The sequence below is a fragment of the Leptodactylus fuscus genome, chromosome 1, assembly GCF_031893055.1.
Source record: "Leptodactylus fuscus isolate aLepFus1 chromosome 1, aLepFus1.hap2, whole genome shotgun sequence".
In the NCBI taxonomy this organism is placed as follows: Eukaryota; Metazoa; Chordata; class Amphibia; order Anura; family Leptodactylidae; genus Leptodactylus; species Leptodactylus fuscus.
The window spans coordinates 233,057,359-233,078,867 of NC_134265.1; the positions used below are offsets into that span (position 1 = coordinate 233,057,359).

The 21,509-nt window shown below is 42.4% G+C and overlaps 1 protein-coding gene across 2 annotated transcripts in view; it reads left to right on the plus strand.

Annotated features, from left to right (window-relative positions):
* Positions 1-9,936: 9,936 nt before the first annotated feature.
* The window catches only part of RBPMS (RNA binding protein, mRNA processing factor), a 173,449-nt gene continuing 161,876 nt past the window's right edge, over positions 9,937-21,509 (plus strand). For both annotated transcript variants that reach the window (XM_075284475.1, XM_075284485.1), the window contains exon 1: positions 9,937-10,287. In XM_075284475.1, the coding sequence (XP_075140576.1) occupies positions 10,225-10,287 (63 nt within the window). In that variant the 5' untranslated portion in view covers positions 9,937-10,224. The remainder of the gene's footprint in view (positions 10,288-21,509) is intronic.

Genomic DNA, 21,509 nt, shown 5'->3' on the forward strand with positions numbered 1-21,509 from the left:
TTGCTAGGAGAACACAAGGCCTCATTTGCACGACATGAGAATGACTTTGGCTGTGCACAGGGAATCTATCACGAAATACCCACTGGAGATGCGGCTCCCATCCGAGAGAGATATCGGCAGATACCACCCCAACAGTACCAAGAAGTGAAAGATCTGCTGAATTCAATGCTGGAGAATGGAGTTGTTAGAGAGAGTCAAAGCCCTTGGGCTGCACCAGTGGTGTTAGTCAAAAAGAAGGACGGATCTTTAAGGTTCTGCGTGGATTATCGTAGACTGAACTCCTGCACTGTACGTGACTCTTACCCGCTCCCCCGTATTGAAGAATCGCTTACGGCCTTAGGCAAGGCCCGTTACTTCTCGTCCCTGGATTTAGCAAGTGGCTACTGGCAGGTCCCCATGAGTGAGAAAGACAAAGGGAAGACGGCTTTCATCCTCCCAATGGGTCTATATGAGTTCAACCGTATGCCTTTTGGTCTGACCAATGCCCCGGGTACATTCCAACGGCTCATGGAGAAATGTCTGGGCGATTTCAATTTCGAATTCACTCTGATTTACCTTGATGACATCATTGTCTATTCCGCTACATTCGAAGATCATCTTCAGAAGCTGGGGAAGGTTTTTAGGAGACTGAGAGAGCACGGTTTGAAGTTGAAGCCCAGTAAGTGTCGCCTGTTACAGGAAGAAATTGAATATTTGGGACATCGAATATCAGGACGTGGAGTGCAGCCATCCAGTGAGAAGATTGCGGCTGTGCGAGACTGGCCCACTCCTACCACCCTACGAGAGGTCCGTGCCTTCTTAGGGCTTGCTGGATATTACAGGCGGTTTGTGAAAGACTTTGCACACAAAGCTGAACCACTGAATGCGCTATTGAGGAATACCGCTAGGGGTCCGAAGGCTCAATGCGTGCCTTGGGGTATCGAACAAGAGAGAGCATTTCAAACTCTGAAAGATGCTTTGACCAACCCTCCAATTCTGGCATATGCTGATTACCATCTACCCTTTCAGCTTTATACAGACGCCAGCCAATATGGTCTTGGGGCAGTACTCTCCCAAATCCAGAATGGAGAAGAAAGAGTGATCGCATATGGCAGCCGGTCATTACGAGACTCTGAAAGAAACCCTGCTAATTACAGCTCCTTCCGCTTGGAGTTATTAGCCCTTGTGTGGGCAATGACTGAGAAGTTTGCGGGGTACCTCACCGGGGCAGAAGTACAAGTGTTGACAGACAACAATCCACTGGCACATTTGGATAATGCAAAGCTAGGTGCCCTGGAGCAACGGTGGATGGCCCGACTTTCTAAGTACCGCTACAGTGTGAAATATCGCTCCAAAAATGAGAATCAGAATGCCGATGCATTGTCCCGAGTCACCACCCAACCACCGGTCGGCGACATAGATCAAGAATTAGAATCAACAGAGGTACCTGATTTCACCCAGTTTTCCCAGAAGGTGGTGACTGCTCGACAGAGCGAAATACTGGGAACTCAAGTAGCTCCCTTCCTGGGCCCATCCCACCAAGAATGGATTGGGCTCCAGCAACGTGATCCAAGCCTGGCACTGTTATGCCGTTGTGTTAAAAAGGGGTGCAAGCCTACTACTGATGAAAGAGACCAGCTGTCACCTGAAGTATTAGCGGTACTGGGGCAGTGGAACCGATTGGAGATGAGGGACGGGATCCTACGACGGCGTGTATACTTGCCAACTGAAATTGACGCCTGTTATCAAATTGTAGTGACTACTGATCTGGCCCGTCCACTAGCCGCCGAGGTACATCGTAGGAATGGTCACTTTGGAGCTGAGAAGACCTTTAGGTGGCTCCAACGATTGATCTTCTGTCCGAGTCTCCGCTTCATTGTTGAAGAAGTATGTCGTGATTGCAGAGCATGCGAAATCAACAAAGCAGTTGAACAGAGGGCTCCAACACAGACCATAGTGACGAAAGAGCCACTTGAAGTATTGATGATTGACTATCTCGCCGTGGGATATTCTGCAAGTGGGCATCAGTATTGCTTAGTTATGGTAGATCACTTTACCAAATTTGCTGTAGCCGTTGCAACAAAGGACCAGACTGCTGAGTCGGCTGCTGAGGCCCTGTGTCACCACTTCATACGAGTGTACGGCTGCCCTCAACGCATTCACTCTGACCAAGGCGCCTGCTTTGAGGGGCGAGTCATGCAAGAAGTGCAACGTATTTATGGAATGAAAAAGTCACGCACCACCCCATACCATCCACAGGGGAACGGGGCATGTGAACGATTTAACCGCACATTACTTCAGATGATCCGTACCTTGGAAGCCGACAAGAAGCGACAATGGCCGCAGTACCTGCCTGAATTGCTATGGGCCTATAATAATCAAGTCCACTCTGTCACAGGGTACGCCCCATATGTTCTCTTCTTTGGGCGACCCGGAAAAGGTGTGGGAGACCTCAACCTCGAAGACACCGATGAATTTCCTTATCGAGGCCTGCCCACTTGGATTCAGGCTCACCGTCAGAGATTAGAGACTGTCCACCGGATAGTACGTGAGAGACTACAAGAACAAGTTCACCCTAATCATCGGCCGGTGCAGGACACCCCTCTTAAAGTGGGCGACTTAGTCTTGGTACGAGTAAAGAAGCCACTAGGGAAATTGGACAGTAGGTGGGAACCTGACCCTTACTGCATTGTGGCCCACCCTCATGTTGATAGTCCCGTTTACCAAGTCCAAAATACCCTGACCAAGCAGACGCGGACGCTACACCGTGACATGTTACGCCCATGTCAGTCTCAGGGACCAGTTCAGAACGACAGAGAGGAAGTGACTATGACACACCCCTCCACAAGTGAGCCCTGGTTGTGGGATGACGATGATGATAACGGGGGTGTTGTGGAAGCTGTGACCACCCCGACAGTAACTGGGCCTGCAACAGTAGTGACACCCCCGACTGCCATATCTGACCGTCCTAATGAGAGACCGACCTCTACACTTGCTGATGATATGACAAGCTTGCGGCGGACTAGTCGCTCCACAGCGGGTGTACCGCCAGTGCGTTATGCCCAGAATGAGTTTGTTTGGCCAGCGGTCCATCGTTACATCACAACATTGCGATTACAGAAATGTGTTGATGGGGCTATTGTTGTCAGGGACTGCCAACATTCGACTGGGGGGGTATGTAGCAGTCAGTAGTAGCCCCTATTGTCTTAACACTGGTGTTTTTCTGCCATCTACTGGTGTGAAGAAATATAGCCTGGGACTGTACTACTGTGAGACAATAATCACCCTGTTCTGTTTGGTAAATGGTGCGGTCCAGAGGAAGTGACGTGAGCAGCGTGGTGTGGGCCCAGAGTGTGTGCTGTGAGGACCTGTGAGAGGCCATTGCTGCTGTAGGCCATAGTAGAAGGCCTGAAACACTGCAGAGACTGACTGGAGAAAGCGGCAGTGTTGTGGAGATTGTTCTGGAGACTAAAGCCGGACTGTGCCTTGGACTTTGTTCAGACCTTCACCCAAGACAGAAGCAAGACAGAGTCTGCTGAGTTCCTGGACAGGCCTGCATCGAGGGAGCACCACAGAGAGCTGAGAGACTGTATAAACCCGGTACCGTACAAGTATCTCAGGGACAGCTAGGGCCAGTTTATAGGGGGCGTTATCCTCATACTGTTATATGTAACTTAGTTTTATTTTGTTGATTCCTTCCCATTTTCCATAAGTAAATTGTGTTATATACCTGCCAGTGTGCGTCTGTCTCCTAGTCGCGGATCCTTGTTACCTGCTGGCCCGGACTTACAGGTGTACCATGGAAGGTGCCGTAGATTTCTGGTATAATTCATGACGGTTCTTTGAAATAATAAAAGGGAATATGAAAATAGATTTCTATTGTATGTGTAATAATAGTTCCAGCATGAGCACAACTCACATCCGACCTTCCAAAAAAAGATGCTTTGTGATTTGAAGATTTAAGGCCGGCGCCCCACGGGCCGGAAACGCCGCGATTTGCCCGCAGCGGAAATGCTGCGGGAAAAACTGCGGCATTTTACAGTACTTCCAAAGTGGATGGGATTCATGCAAATCCCATGCCCACTTTGCGGAAAAAAATCGCAGCGTGGACACAGCATGTCAATTATATCTACGGAAACGCCGGCGGCTTTCCCATAGATATAATTGTAACATAAAGTACGCGGAGGAAAACTCCATGAACTTTCTGTTCAAAGCGCTGCGGGTAGAACCGCGATGCGTTCACGCCGTGGCATTTCCTTAGGATAAGGCCCCACGTTGCGGAAATGCAGCTTTTCTTGTTGCAGATTTTGCTCCAGTTTTTTGAGCCAAAACCAGGAGTGGATTGAGCAGAAGGTAGAAGTATAAGAACTTCCTATATATGTCTCATTCCTTTCGTAGACATTCTTTGCTTTGGCTCAAAAAAATGCAGCAAAATCTGCAACACCAAAAAAAACTGCATTTCCACAATGTGGGGCCTCAGCCTTAAGGCCCGTTCACATGGAAAAAAAAATTAAGGTGATGCTTTTGCTCCGCTACATAGGGCCTTAGCCTAAGGTTGGGCTCATACAGTGCGTTTATGCTGCAGTTTTTAATTGCAGCAACGAGTATCGCATGTTATTACACGTCTCACCTGGATGCTAATGACCAATTAATTGAGATGTTTTTTCAGCAAACAGGTGCCATGTAAACCCAGCCTTATACTGGCCATACACTGTAGGGGATATTTGGTTAGCTTTCCCCATACACATGCACACCTGGGTTGGCAAAGCAGTATATGTACAGAACTGGTAGAGGGGCTTATCTCCCTGAGAACAAATGAACCAGACAATTGAAATCTTTATGTCCTCCAACATCTAACGTGTATTAGAAGCCTCCGTATACATTACATGATGTGCGTGGCCAGTGCACGTGGCAGCATTGTGGATCAGTATTGTACGGATTCATGATACACTATTATGGGTACCAGCTTTGCCACTTAAACCTCCAAGTGATAGGTAAGTCTTCAATGGGCAGTGAAGAGGCTCATATAGTATGTGTCTTCTCATATATGAGCCCTAAACAGCTGTGCATGGGACTTCCACAATTCTGCATCTTTAGTTCAGTGTCTTATTGAAAAAGGGCAATTGTAGCATTCACAGTCCCTTTTTGTGGCTATGGGGGTGTTCACACTTGTGCCGATGTCTGCCCGCTCTGATTCCACCGAAATTGCAAGAAAAACAGCTTGATGGTGGCTTGCATACGATTAGTTTAAAAACCCATTCATTTCAATAGGTTTCTAAAGCAAACCATCAGTGTCCGTATGCAGCCTCTCTGCCATCAAACCGTTTTTTTTGCATGGACACCAAGTCCTGCAGGTCAGACTTTGCAATGTCGGCAGACTCACAGCGGGCGGACAGCGGCGCAAGTGTGAACGCCTCCTAAGAAGGTTTTAGTGATCATACCCCAGACTATTAGATACAACTATTATACACCTTACGCTGGGTTCACACCAGCACCCAATTTACGTTTTCAGGTTTCCGTTTTCTGCCAACAGAAGACCGTGGTAGACACAGCACTGCTACATGGAAAAGCGGAAGAGCTTAGCACACACAGAGCTGCAGAGCAGAGCTGAGTGTGCAGCATGGTTCACTGCACACTCAGCACTGCTACATCAGATGCAGCAGAGCTGACTGTGCAGCAGGTTCAGCTGAACCCTACTTCACACTCAGCTCTGCTGCATCAGACTGCTACATCGGATACTGCTACATTGGCCAGCACTGCTACATCGGGCCATGCACTCAGCTCAGCTCAACACTGGTGTGTGTGTGTGTGGGGGGGTTAATCACTACACAGCGTGGGGTCCAAAAATTGAAACAATTTTTGGACTACATGCTGTGTAGTGAATAGGATCGTTTTTAAAATCCAATCTCCGAATGATTGGAAATCGGATTTTAAAAACGATCCTGAAATTTCAAGATCGGCTCAACCCTAAGTGCTGGCCGATGTAGCAGTCCGATGCAGCAGAGCTGAGTGTGTAGCAGGTTCAGCTGAGCCTGCTGCACACTCAGCTCTGCTGCATCGGACTGCTACATCAGACACTGCTACATCGGCCAGCACTGCTACATCGGGCCGTGCGCTCAGCTCGACTACTCCAGAGATGCAGCCAAGCAGAGCGCACGCCCAGCACTGCTACATCGGAGATGAAGCAGAGCTGGCAGTTCACTGATCTTAGCTACTCCGGAGTAGTCAAGCTGAGCGCACGGCCCAATGTAGCAGTGCTGGCCGATGTAGCAGTGTCCGATGCAGCAGAGCTGAGGCCGCCTCAGATTCCGATCCAAAATACGGGTATCTGCGACTGCATACCGTTGCAGTGCACCAGCATCCAGTCGCGCACTCCACTTTGGATTAGGCCCAAATGAATGGTCCTAATCTGAATGGAGTTTCTTCAGACGGATGTTGAGAGGTGAATCCGCCTGAAAGAATGAGCATCTCTCTTCTTTTTCCGGGAGCCGGAACAAAAATCAAAATCCTGACCAAAAAACCTTGTGTGAACTTACCCTTACTCCTTCCAGAGTCTTGATATCCTCTCACACTGTGAAAGCAAGCTGCCATCTTACAGGAAGTCAGAATTCTTTTAGACTCAAGAGTAATGTCCCCAGTCCCCAGGTCAGGGCTTCAACTCAAATCTATTTCTAGTGCCCAATCCTAACAGGACATTCAGAACCAATATCAATCTGAAGCCACTAAACAAATTCCTGATTTACAAGAAATTCAAGATGGTAACCATAAGGCCAGTAGTCAGTCTTCTGTTACTGGATCGTTACATGGTGATGATATATTTAAGGGACATATAAAACAATGTCACAATCCACAAGAGTCCCCAAAAAAACTTGAGATTTGAAATAATGGTGGATTCAAAGACTTATAATTTCTAATTCTGTTCCTGCCACAGGTGCTGTCACTATTAATTGACATACTGATTAATTCCAGGCTATTTGTCATCACTGAGGTGGTGACACACTATGTACCTGGATGTAGTTAGAACTGCACTCAGTTCTGGGGTCACAGGATACGTCACTAATAAGTGACACAATGATTAATTCCAGGTTATTTGTCATTACTGAGAGTGGTGACACACTATGTACCTGGATATAGTTATATAACTGCAGTCACTTCTGAGGTCACAGGAGCTGTCACTAATAAGTAAGTGACACACTGAATAATGCCAGACTATTTCTCATTACTGAGGATGTGACACACTATCAGTAGTAGGATTCAGGTTTGTGTGCGCCAGTTGTCAACAGAGCCTCAGTGGACCCTTCATGCAGCAGCAATTCTCTTTAAGGCACTAAAGCAAAAAACTATGGAATTTGGCTCCTTTGGCCCCCATTCAGTATAATGTACCCCCCAGTGGCGTAACTACCGCCATAGCAGCAAAGGCAGCTGCCACAGGGCCCGGAACATTAGGGGCCTGGTGACAGCCGCTCCCACTGCTGTCATTATACTCGGGGGTGTTTTCGGACCCCAGAGTATAATAATCGAAGACCCGGGGGAATAAAAACATAAAAACTACTGTTTCTTACCTGTCCCCCGGCTCCTACGCTGTCTGCCTCTGCTGCCGTCCTCCTTCAATGACGTCGGACGTCACATGACCCGGGACGCAGGCCGGGTTCATGCGATGTCAGAAAGAACGTCAGGAAGGAGGCCTGGCTATATAGTACAGTGCCCCTTAATTCTCCCATATAATATACCCATATAGTACAGTGGCCCCTATGACAGACCCCCCCCTCCCCAGATTTCACTTATCACTTGTAGCATCTTGGGGACCAACCTCTTCTCTGGTCTGGGAATTAGGTCAGCGCTGAGCAGGAAAGTGGTGGTGGTACGAGAATCTACAAGCATTAAGTGAAAGTGTAATCTGCACTTACCGCTTGGCTCTGACATCGCAATGAGTACTTACATCTTTAGTGATGCAAGCGCTCATTGCCAGTCCTGAGTGGGCTGTCCCAAGTAAAGTTGGCCCCAGCATCTACCTGGGTTTGCTATTTCTCATTACTGATGTGGGTGATATACTATGTACCTGGATATAGTTATACCTGTAGTCAGTTCTGGGTAACAGATACTGTTACTCATAAGAAAGTGACACACTGATTAATTCCAGGCTATTTGTCATTCCTGAGGTGGTGACACACTATGTACCTGGATATAGTTATAGCTGCACTTAGTTCTGGGGTCAGAGATACTGTTACTAATAAGTAAGTGACACATTGATTAATTCCAGGATATTTCTCATTACTGATGAGGGTGATATACCTGGTGTGAGGGGGTGTACATCTCACCCAGACTGCTAAGGTGGTTGAGATGAGAAAACTTTCGTCTGCTAAGCATTTTGGTAAATGCTCAGTATTGGGCTGGATTTTTAGGAATGGAAGGTAGGTTGGTAGTGGGACCTGTCATTCCACCCCCCTCCAGTCCACACTTTGTGGATATTCCGGCAGCGAATCAGCTGCAGAGAGTCTGCTCATCAAGAGAGGCTTAAGAAGTTGCTACAGCAGCAGACTTTGGGCAGAGTTTGGCTGGATAGCCAAAGAAAGAGGTCACACCTTTTTTGAGTGAAAATAAACTGCACCTTTGTTTTGGACTAAAGAAACTGGACATTTATGTCTATGCCACCCCACCTAGCAACCCCAGACCCTGACACTGGATATAGTTATATCTGCAGTCAGTTCTGGGGTCACAGATACTGCTACTAATAAGTAAGTGACACTCTACGTAATTTCAGGCTATTTTTCATTACTGAGGTGGTGGCACCCTATGTACCTGGATATAGTTATACATGTAGTCAGTTCTGAGGTCTTGGGTACTGTTACTAATAAGTAAATCACACTGATTAATTCCAGGCTATTTCTCATTACTGATGGGGTGACACACTATGTACCTGGATGTAGTTATAACTGCAGTTGGTTCTGGGGTCACAGATACTGTCACTAATAAGTAAGTTACACACTGATTAATTCCAGGATATTTTTCATTACTGATGGGGTGGCACCCTATGTACCTGGATGTAGTTATACCTGCAGTTGGTTCTGGGGTCTCGGGTACTGTTACTAATAAGTAAGTGACACACTTATTAATTCCAGACTGTTTCTCATTAATGATGATGATACTTAAGTCCTTTTTATGTATCAGCAAGCAGCACATGACACACAGCAGGAAAATAGAAACCCTTCAATGATTTGGAATTCTGCTTTTTTTTTCAAAAAGGTTTTCCGGGTTCAAGATATTAATGACCTACCCTTGGAATAAATTGGGTGGATGACATCAAGGGCATAGCTACAGGGATCGCTGAACCACATGAGGTGCTGAGAGTTGTACCCCAGCGAACATCAACTAACAATGAGAACCTAACCTGAGGATACATCATGAATATCCTAAACCAGGATAAACCTTTTTAATCTATTTACTGATCACTATAATCTTAAACAGCTTTTTAGAAGTTGATTTCTTTTCTTATTGTTAATATTGTTTACAATTAATCATTGTTTATGGAAAAACATATATGTAAATAATCCAATTTATAATCTATACTATCCATAAAGTGAAGCATCTGCAGTGGGTTTCATTCTTGAGAATTGTAATGTATATAGAAGGTTATACTATGAATGCCTATAGCCCAGATGGTGGGCTTCGTAACAGACCCATGACTCTCTTATCTCCTTAACTTGTGCTCCTATCTCTCTGCAGTTCACCTTTTGACCCTCTCTGGAAAGTGTCAGGGTTTTTTCTTTTGGGGGGGGTTAAGATGTTTTCAAGAACTGGAGATTTTTTTTTCTTAACTAATTGGAACTGATACTGATTGTCTCTCCCCCTCCTTCCATCTCCTCTATAAACAGAGCACCTCCCATCTGAAAACTGGGAGTTAGTTGCTAGCTGTGAAGTTGACTTCAGTCCCTCCCCTCCTGAGAGTTTTAGAAACCAAAGGCTGGATCTAACCCTAATCACCAACAGTCAAGAACATTTCCCCTTTCCTCCCTTTCCCCTGCTCTCTCATGCTTTCTTCCTTATCTCTACCACAAGCCATAGCCACTTCACTAGTTCCTTATTTCACATTTCAAGGGGATATTCTGTTTTACCAGTGGAACTGAAGGATATTTATTTTTCCTGATATAATCTGTAACGTTTGTAAAGAGTTCACTCATTCCTGCCAGTTGTGCAGAAGTTGTTCAGGATCCAGGCTGTGTACAGCACACTACTCAGGAGATCACAATGAACAACAACCTAGCAGAGAAGGAAAGCTGTTCTGATGATATCAGCCTTCCAGAGGAGGAGGTATGTGTCTTTACTGCAAATGTCCACATTGTACCCATATGCATCAAAATGACTATTTGTAGAAGCTCCATGACTGCTGTGCTGTGTGACAATGGTCATTCAATAAAAGGAGCTTGCTTCACACACTCCTTGATGCTTGATCTTTGTTTCGTTGCATCCCATTTCTCCATTTAGATTCTAAAGATGAGTTCATATGAATATAAATGTATGTTATGTACTGTATTGCTATTGTTTCATACATTTTCTGTATACAATATTGTAATTTTTGTTTTTGCTACCTAGAACTCAGTTACATTATTGTAATATATCGATTTGGTGTATTGGTTATTGTTACAGAATTGTGTAGCTTTGATACACACACGATATATATTAAATATATATGTATATGTATATATATATTATAGATATGTGTGTGTATACAGTTACACATTGTGTGAATCATCCTCGCACAGTATATTCTATGCTGTCAATGGCTTACATTCTGCGTATCAAGATACTATATAATTATGGTTTTTTAAGCATTTATTATTTATAGCTCTTCAATCCCCAATCTATGCAGTTGTTTCCAGTCAGATACAAGCAGTCCTTGGAGTTCTGCCATAGTAATTTTTTTACAATTGCGTAACTTTTTCTTAAACACGTTATACACTTTTTTTTTTTTTTTTTTTCCTTTTGGCTTCTGCGTGCCCTCAGCTGAAATGTTGACTATATATGTCATTGCACTAGTGAGCAGCTAACTCACAGAAATACTTTATGCATTTCTAATCAGTTGTTCCGGCCAGAATCCACATGCTTTGCAGTGCACATCCAACATATTACAGAACACCAATTAGTTTCTGCTTTGTGTGTTTTCGGTCTAAGACAGTAATTAATCCGGATCTGAAACATATCATACAGTGCTTAGGAGAAAACTCTGGCTTGTGTACAAGGGTAGACTGGAAAGTTTCCTTATCCCATAAGTATGCAGCCTGAACTTCTTCATATGAGTATCAGTACCTACTTTCGTTCCCATATTATTGTATCTGTCTGTCTTCTGTTCTTCTCTTAGTTGCTTGGCTGATTTTCTGAACAAGTGATTTGATAATTTATTCAGATCTATATAATTTCATAAATTGGTCAGATCAGCAAAAAGTATTAGTTGTGAATATTCCTTAACCCTACCAGTAAGGATTTCTAAGTTACCAGCATCATAGAATAAAGTTGCCATAATATTATTAACTCTTTATAGTTATTACTATGGAATGGTTTACGAATTGGGAATTAATTTCCCTTTTGACTATTTTACTATATTGTAATGTCCCTGTAGTTTTGCCATTCTAAATTGTATATTTGCTATCCTGGACCCCATCACTGGTATTACAGCTAAAAAACTAGATGGACAAGATGATGGCAGTCAAAAGTGTGGCTAATGCTAAGCCCTTATGAATATACATTGACTATGCTTTACACTTCGGATTCTCAGATTAGTAATGCATGGGAAGCATGATAGTTAACCTACAAGTGACCCTATGCCAATTTGTCTTTGCTAGAATGTGAAGGAAGGAGCAGTTTTGTAATTGTAGAAGAACAAAATGATATTATAAGACGAGATGCAGTTTGCTAAGATATTTAACAATTTGCATGGAATTATTGGGTAATTTTTTTGCATTATCTTGTGTCGTATTGCACAGTATATGGTTAATCCCTTTCAGCATTGTAGTCAACTTTATAGTATTTGCTTAAACCTTGTAATGAACTGTCCATTTTGGCTCGGCACTGTATTTGAGCTTAATGTCATGTATGTGTTTGTTTATACATATGTGACTTGTCTATTCAGTGAATTTATGGTGTGTGTGTGTGTGTGTGTGTGTGTGTGTGTGTGTGTGTGTGTGTATGTGTGTATGAGTTCAGCAACTACATTCATACAGGACCATCCTCAAGATCTCTGCTCAGAGACCAGGTAACACTTTGACCATAATGAGACTGCAGACTTATTTCAGGCTAATGCAAGTCTGACCTGTACACTTACTGCTATAGGATTAGTAAAATAATAAATGAACACAAATTAGAACGTTTAAGTATATCCTTTTCTGTAGACAAATAGCTCTGCCCTAAATCCATATCTGACCATGGCCAGACTTGTCTGGAGTTTGCATGTTCTCCCTGTGTATGTGTGGGTTTCCTCTGGTTAGGCCAGTTTACTCATGTACACCAAAATTATACTGATAGTACTTATAAAATTGGCCTTGTACGTGTGTGGTAGCAAAATACTATTTTAAGCCCCACTGGAAATGGGGATTGATATAATAGCTACACCCTGTGTATAACACTATGGATGTGTTGCAAATGGATTCTGTTCACATCTCATTGCATAAAACGTTTGGCACATACTCTAAGCAAACTCCCTGTGCATATGCCAGACATGGCCATAGCCCCAGTTGAACTGATAGATGGCAAAAGTGACCTTTTGGCTTCCAAGGGAACATGTTCCTGCATTTTTTTCACTTTAGATGAAAGCACAGTAGACTTTTACTTATACAGCCAACACAAAGTATAAAGATTTTTTATTTGTACTGTTTTAGACAATTCCTGACGTATCAGAGATGTTGAAATTTTATGGAATTATACTTTACATCTGTATACACCCGACTCCAACAAATACCCCAAATGAAATGTGAACTAAGCCTTATAGATGTAATGAACGGTACATGGTTACATAGTAGATGAGGTTGGATGAAGACATCAGTCCATCAAGTCGCACCTATAACTCTACAGTCCCCTACAGTGTTTCTACAATCCTTTTGTCCTAGCCAACTCCTTCTCTTATTTTGCAATCTTTATAAGATATTCTAGATCGTATTGCATTGTAACCAGTTTAACAGTAAACCAATAAGGTACCAGTACTAAATAAGTGTGGCCTACAACCGAATTCTTCAACCCAAAATTAACAGTATACAGTTAAAAAGGAAAAAAAAAATCACTGTAAACGTATGGCTCAAAATAGGATATGAACAGACTCTTTGTGAATTTAGGGGCTTTTTTTATAGGATAGTTAACTGAAGTACATTGTATTGAAGTGTTCTTATTCATAGCTGCATAGGTTGCTTCTATATTCTGGGATGAAATTTAGGCACAATACTGTGTAGGCTTATCGAACTTCATATAGTTTAAGTGTTCTGGTTTTCTGTTATGTCATTTCTCCAGTAGAAACATGTCTGAAGGGCTGTGAAGGACTGATCTTAAAAAAACTGTTTTTACAGCACCTTCAGATCTCTAACTGAACTCCGTTCTCTCTAAAGTAACCTCCTTAGGGTCGAGTTTGAAGATAAAGGTATATGAGTTGATACGGCGCACTATGTAATATGTATTCCTCATCACAGTGCATGACCATTGGGAATACTGCGACATTATTGAAGTTCACTTTAAAATCAAATAGGTCTTTTAGTAAATCACTTTTACTTTTAAGGTCTTGCCCACTTTTCCTAAAAAAACAAAACAAAAAAATGTATTGATAGAAAACGGGACGGACCACTCATACATGGATAATAATTAAGCAAAACATATCAGTTTTTTTTTGTTTTTTTTTCATTAGAATTCCTCCAGATATCTTACATGGAGTCTTAATAATCCACAATGTCTCTAATTAGGCTGTTTACATACAGGACTAGGGCAGGACCTCCACTGTATGTCTACATGTGAAAAAATTACTATTGTAGTAAAGTATACAAGACGAGTACTCATGGAGTATAACTGCGGTGGATGTGTAGTATAAAGAATAATCTACCCCTAACTATTGAAAACTCCTCTGCCTTCTAAAAAAAACTTAATGCATATTATTTGCAATTATTAAACTTGTAAAAGCCGGAAACTATGGTACATAATATATTATGAATTTGTGGATTGTTATGGTGCTCTTATGGAGTGATAATAAAATATACTAGGTGAATACTATCACAAATTATTATTATTAGTATTAGAACATAGTCCTTTAAAAGTCCAACAGTGGGGAAATGTCAGCATGTTACAGTAGCATAGTAATACAGATACAGGATAATACACAGTAATATATTCTGGAAGTAGACACACATATGCTGAGAAGAGAAGATATACTAGGAGTCCATAGCAGCTAAGGAACAGAGGAAGAAAGAAGGAAGACTTAGTCATAATCATTTAGTTTTCTGTGCGAAGTGATCTTCGCTTGGTCTGATGTAGATTATGTAGCCTGATCACGGTTGGAAGGAAGGACCTGCGATAGCGCTCCTTCTCACACTTGGGGTGAAGCAGCTGTAACAAAGGCAGCCACACATGGCAGCGCCATCTTGGGGAAAAAATATATGAAGAAAAATGGACAAATGAAGGAAGTGATACTTGGGATATAGCCCCTTCCCCTTAACTTGCACAGAACATAGGGATGATGCAGTAAAGTAGCTTTATTAACCTGTGTAAGTAAATGAGGAATAGCGACATCACCTTTTATTGCTGTTTTACCACCCAACCTCACAGACCAGATCTAAATGGAAAAGACTATATATCGCAAAGGGGCTTTGTACATGGGCCAGTGACTAGCTGAATGACAATTTGTACAAATGTATGTTCCTGATGATGTCCTCTTAAACCTGCCATCATTTGTTTGTCAGCTGGTCTCTTTGTTTATGTGGGCATAAAAATGATGGTATGTTGGCAGCGTCTCCTTGTCCTTACAGAAATGTGCTGCAGATAACAATGTAAGTGTATATTAAGAGGGGGTTACATGAACAATGGTTGGTCAAATCCATCACAATAACTGCACAGGGAAAATGAAACTAAAACCAAGCGTAAATCGGCATTCTTTATTGTCAATCTGTATTCATTACAGGTAGATATGTCTGTGCTACAGAACCCTTAAAGCAAACACAAGTTTCTGCATGGCTCGTAGTCCAAACAGTAGGTAAATGCCCTATATAAGGTTATAGTGTCAGATGGGGGTGCCTAGGGCCCACCAGTAACATTAATTCTGGGGCTCGCTACAGTTACCTGTATATATTACACTCATTTGCAAATTTCTAACACATTGGTAGTATAATTTTTTTGCTTAACAGTATCTTGCCGTCTAAGACTTGCCTCTGGTTGTTTCTGTCCTGGGGTCTGTACCATTCTGCTGTTTGTTTTTTACGTGTCCTCACAGCAGGAGATCTCAGTCAGCAATGAGACTCTATTATATGATTGGTGGTTGACAAGATGGGTCCCAGGAAGGAAAGATACTGGTTGGCCTGACTCTGCACCGACCGTAGATTTCACCTCAGCTACCCAATGTGTTGACTGTGTATCAGTGTGTGGGAATTGTCATATGGCTGTAGAACTTCAACTTAATTTCAGAATGACAGTTCCACTACTTTCATCAAGTGTAGTAGATCCATAAATTCTAACTTTCATTCAGCTTTTTTTCACTGCAATGTCTAATACGGTACATGAACGTCTATATTTCATGGGTTTTCCCATCTGGGACATTTGACATATCCACAAGGTATGCCGTAAAATGCCCCCTATATGCAGATTCTATTTCTGAGAGAGTGGAAGACTATCTCAAGATACAGTCCCAGAAGTGGGACCTGTGTGGTCAGTGTGGCGGCTCAGTGGTTAGCAATGGTTCCTTGCAATGCTGGAGTCCTGGGTTCTTTCTGTATGTATGTATGTATGTATGTTCTTTCTGTATCTGTGGGTTTCCTCCCACACTGCACTGTATTATATGCTCCTCAGTATGCCCGCCCCCCACACACTATTATATGCTCCTCAGTACGCCCCCACTGTATGATTTGCTCCTCAGTACGCCCCCATCCCACTGTATTATATGCTCCCCAGTACATATGTACCCCCCCCGCATTACAAACACACTCACTCTATCACACTTACCCATGAAGAGGTGTCGCGCGTCCTCATGCCTGCGTCGGGGCAGAGGTCACTCTCTGTCATCAGTGTAGGCCGCATGTGGCCTACACTGACAGCTTTCAGTTGTATGTGCATTTGCACATACAACTGAAAGGAGCAATCCGCTCACTAATCCTGGATTCCCCATTAGTGAGCGATCTAGACGACAAATGTCATAGTTTGAGGACCCCTGGTTTAGGGTATATGAATAGGGACCGCAAGTCCTGGTTATCTGGACTTTAAGGGCATTTGATGACACCTTCACTAGTGACAGTTGATGTTCCCTATGTGACCACACAGATCACACTCATTTGCTTATTTTTTGACAATTGTTGTGATAAGGAAAAAAGTACTTTACACAGCACCACAATGCAGGCTGGCCATAGACATTTTATGTATTTAATCCCATTTTACCCACTGAATCCCGTTGATTTCTTTTTTATTTCTTACAATCTCAGGTTTCTGTCAGTGATCTTACAACCATTATCATAAGTACTGTCAGAAGCTGTCATATGGCACCTGAGCCATCTCCTCGCCATCTCCTCGTGCAGCAGACAAGGTCTACTTAGACATAAAACCTTTGTAAACAGGTGCATTCCAGGCATTGTGTGTGAACTCTTTAGCTTTCAGCCAGGGAGAGATGTAATACATTACAGAATCTGCAGATGTCAGTTGAAGTTTTGCGTCACATCTGCTTCTAAAAATATCTGTACATTACACATCTATTGACATAAACCAAACAGAATGTTTCTGCCTGTATGAAAACAGGGCCCAATGCCGATCACGTAAACAATTCCTAATGCTTCTGTTTTATGGTGAAACATTTGCACTAGGCAGATGGAGCAGATGTAAAGGGAGTCTCTTTATTTGTGGCTTGAGTGTTTATTCTGCAGAAACCACTAATGGGGAAAGTTTATTGGAAAGACTAGAGGATTAATTCTACAATTAAAATAATCTGCAACACTGGCGAGCGATGGTGGTCCTATAGCTTCACGCCATCAATCTTACTGTTTAGAAGGACTGAATGGTAAAGGTAAAGCCGCTGGTCACTTAAACCGGCTCCATGCTTCTATGTTTATGACCAAGAGATAGTCTTCGTTCTAGACCAAAAACATTCCATTAGTGCACTATGTGGCGCTCAAAAGAAACAAAACAGGTAAATATTAAGGGGAATAATATCTAGAAGGAAATAAAGCCATCCTCGTGATCCACCTAGTGAAGAGAGCTTGTTTTACTATCCTTGTATTGATCTCCTGTTAGACTTCCTTTATAAATAGCCTAGGAAGATCAATTATTTCTAGTGCAGTTTATTCCAAATTTTACTATTAAAATGTTCTATGGCTAATGATTATTAAAGAATTAATTAAAATTCTCTCAAAAAACTATTGGATGGTGGCAATCTGTTTTGTTACATGGTTTAAAGGAGCTGTCCAGGATAAAATTAGACAGGGGGGAGGTGGAAAAAAAATTCACTTGTCCCCCGGTACTCCTGGGCCTACCAGTGTGGTCCGGTCCTGCTGCTGCAATGTTTACTTTAGGCGGACATCCCCACTGCATTTGACATGTGACGTTACTACCTATGATGTACCTGGTTCCTTTCCTTAGGCTGCTGATTGGCCTAATGGACCCAGGACATCACAGCCAGTAAGGACTTCCACCTCAAGGATACATCAGTGCAGCAGGATCAGACTGTTGGGAAGACACTTGAGCACCAGGGACATGTGACAGGGACATGTATTATTGTGGGAAGGTGACAGGCAGGGTGCTGGAATCACTCTATATCTCCCCCAGATTTTTAACTTATGTATGGTCCAGTGCAGGTCTTGGTGTGAGTCTTGGGCTCATTACTGGGTCAGAAGAGGTTGCAGCATCCTGCACTTCAGGGCAGATCAAGACAGTGAGAGGAGGCGTCTGGATCTGTCCTATTACCCTGAGTCTGATGAGACAATATCATGCATGTTGGTTTGTGTGGCTGTTATTAAGCTACACATATAGTTAGTTTATCATTACTGTTTAGTTAGTTGCTCAGACAAGCAGGATTTTGTTTTGTTTGGCCACATTTAGGCTAGTTAAGGCTGCATTTTATTTTGCTCGTTTTGTGCCTGAAGTCAAGATTTATTTTCCTGGGTTTTTTTTGTTTTGTTTTTTTTTTAATAAATAAACCTGTTTCCTGCAGATTTTGTGTTCCTGTCTTGACTGGTTGGGTCTGCACCACTGCTGCTACGGAGCTAACTTCCCCACAGTGTGTGCGCAATTATTCTGCACAACCTCTTGAAGCTTCTTTTAAGCTGAGACCCCACATTTGCAGAAATCAGCCTTTTTTGTTGCAAATTGTGCTTGAGTCAAAGCTGGGATGGATTGATAAGAAGGTAGAAATATAAGTACTTTCCTATATATTTACCATTCATTCTGTAGTCCCTTTTGGTTCAAAATTAAAAAAAAAAAATCAGCAAAATGTACAACATAAAAAAACCTGTGTTTCTGCTACATGGGACATGAATTGCTCCAATAAAACTGCAGTTTACCTTTCAAATTATGGTTACGAGACTTGGAATAGTTCACCTTGAATTTGTTAATTCTTTTAAATCTTAGCTTACTCTGTTCCTAGAGGTCAAGTGGGCAGTCCTGTGTGCATAATCATACTGGGAAGGTTGTCATCGTTGAGTGGAACTGCCCGATGGAATCCTATACCCAGAACGAGCAAAGCTTGTCAACAAATTGCTAGTTACACTCAAGACTATATATATCAACATGCTCAATTCTTCCTGCTCTATGTATGTAGATCTATGATATCTATGTGAGGCATGTAGGACTGTTTTCTTGAGGACCTGTCTTTAGGATAAGTCAATGTTATTAGATTAGTTGGGTGCTGCAACCCATTCACTGAATTCCCTGAACATTTCTGTAGCTTGTGTAAGGGTTCTGCTTTATATTGTAGCTCAGCCCCACTTGCCTGAATGGGACTGTGCTGCTGATTTACCATGTGAACAATCAACGTGACATCATTGGCAGAGGAAGATTGATCTAAGATCCTGGGTGTCAGATCCCACCAATCACATACTGATGACCTAATGGTCAAAAAAAAACCTAAAAGCTAAGGTCCCCAATAGCGGGCCTCAGCAAAAAAGCGCAGCAGGGAAAACTGCAGCAGCAACACATTGAGGTTTTTCGCACAGTGCTTTTCTAAGAAAGTCCACTTTCTGCTTTCGTTATGCCTATAGGGAAACCGCCACTTCCGTAGGTATAATTGACATGCTGCGATTTCCAAAACCACGACAGTTGTGGAAATCGCTGTGTGTCCGTTGTACGTATTTTTCTGCAATGTGTGGATAGGATGTTTGTTTACACAGCTTTAATACCACGTGGCACTACAACCTTAGGCTAAAGCCAAACGTGGCAAAACTAAGTTAAACAAACTGCATAAAATATTGAGTTTTTGCTACATTTTTTTCTTCTTCACCTATTCAATATATAGGGAAAATGCAACTTTTCCACAACTTTTTTTTTTTTTTCCCCCCACAATCCTTAGATGAGATGCATGGAATGTCATTGACTTTGCTGGTACTGTAAAACGCAGCGTTTTTTTTTTTTTCTCCAGTGTTTCCGCCACAGTCAAAAATGAAGGCTTCCACCTCCCCCAAGCATATTCAATTGCCATGACTGTTTTTAAGTGAAAAAACATACCTTTATTATTTATATCACTTTGAAAAAAACAAGTTTGAAGCTTTCGTAAATGAAGCAGTTGCTGCACTGGAGGCGGGCCTTCAGCTCCCTGGAGGACTGTTCTTGCCATTCCTACCATCTACAGTCTGCACCACCCGTGCAGTGAGAGTTGATCCTTCCACTGCTATGACATCACCCATCCTACTTGAGCAGCAAGAGCAGTGCCCCCAGAGCTGACAGCCCACCCCCGGCGCCAAGGGTCTCATTTGCACAAGACTTCAAAGTTGTTTTTCTCCAAATCTGCCATAGTGACATACATAATAATACATGTGTTCTGTAACTCATGGGTGGCACTTGAATATACTTGGAGACCTCAATGTTTTTCACAGAAAATTCATTGAAATGTGAAAATGGATTTAAAACTACGATTCTTGCACAACTTTGTTGTATGCTTTTAACATGGAAGTTGCAGAGAATTTTACATTTGTACATGACTTGGATGTAGAATCAGAATTCTCTTATGGGTATAGTATGAGAGTATAAGATTTTATAGGGAAATTACTGTCTATATAATTACGTAAAACATAAGAGTGAACAATTCCTTTGTAGATGTAAACTTTGTCTTTCCTGACATATTGTGTAAAGAATCAGAATATTCAGTAAATTTACATCAGATATATATATATATTTTTTTACTGTGTGTTTGTAACCCCAGAACTGCATAGTTTGTTACAGTTATAAAATAGCATCAAAAATTCTCCAGGGCTACAAAAAAAATGTTTCCTGCAAATATCCCCTTGCAATATAGAGTAGTGTTCTCAGTTTGAGTAATTCATATGTGCATAGACTTGCATAAGAGGTATTTCCCGGATAGGAGCCATCTCTTTGTGTTGCTCTTCAGTGATGAATACAAATATTTAGTTAACTGGATAAATATTAAATCATTGTGTCAAGGCTCACTCCATAACATAAATTCATTGTTTATATTTTAAGTCAATATTTATGCTACCAAATTGAAATAAACTGGCGAGGTCCAACCCGTAAATGCAACTTCATAAAAAAAGATAGGTACATAGATTCTTATGGCCGTTTTAAGTTTCTATACTTTGTGGCTGTAACACAGGCATCATGCACACGGGTGGCCATTTTGAACAGATTGCTGTGGCATTAGATAATTCATAGCAAGGGGTGAACTCATCAGATCCTAAATACCAGATAAATTATTCATGCTTCCCCCTCCACCACTCAGACACAGCCAACAGCTGGAGGAATTAATGTCAGGGATTTTCAACTTTAGAGCGGTTTGACATAAAACAATACAAATTACGGCATATTCTAGCACATATGTTGCAAAAAATGACTTGTTATATATATGACTAGCATCTGCCCGCGATTTCGTCTGCGGGTTGGTGTTGGCGCTGAGCCGCTTATATTTAGCCAATTGCTGTTGTGGATGATCCGCCTGCTCCCGTGTCTTGGCTCTGCTACATCACTGCATATGTGCAGCATACTCAGTTGTATGTACATCTCTGCATATGGAGAACGTACTCAGCTGTGCTACAGCGTTGCCTAAGCTCTGCTACATCTGGCCATTTGGATTAGAGGGGTGTTCTTATTTCAGTGTCTGAGCAGCTTCTGTGTTGGAAATGGCTGAACGGATGTTGCAGAAGTTTGCC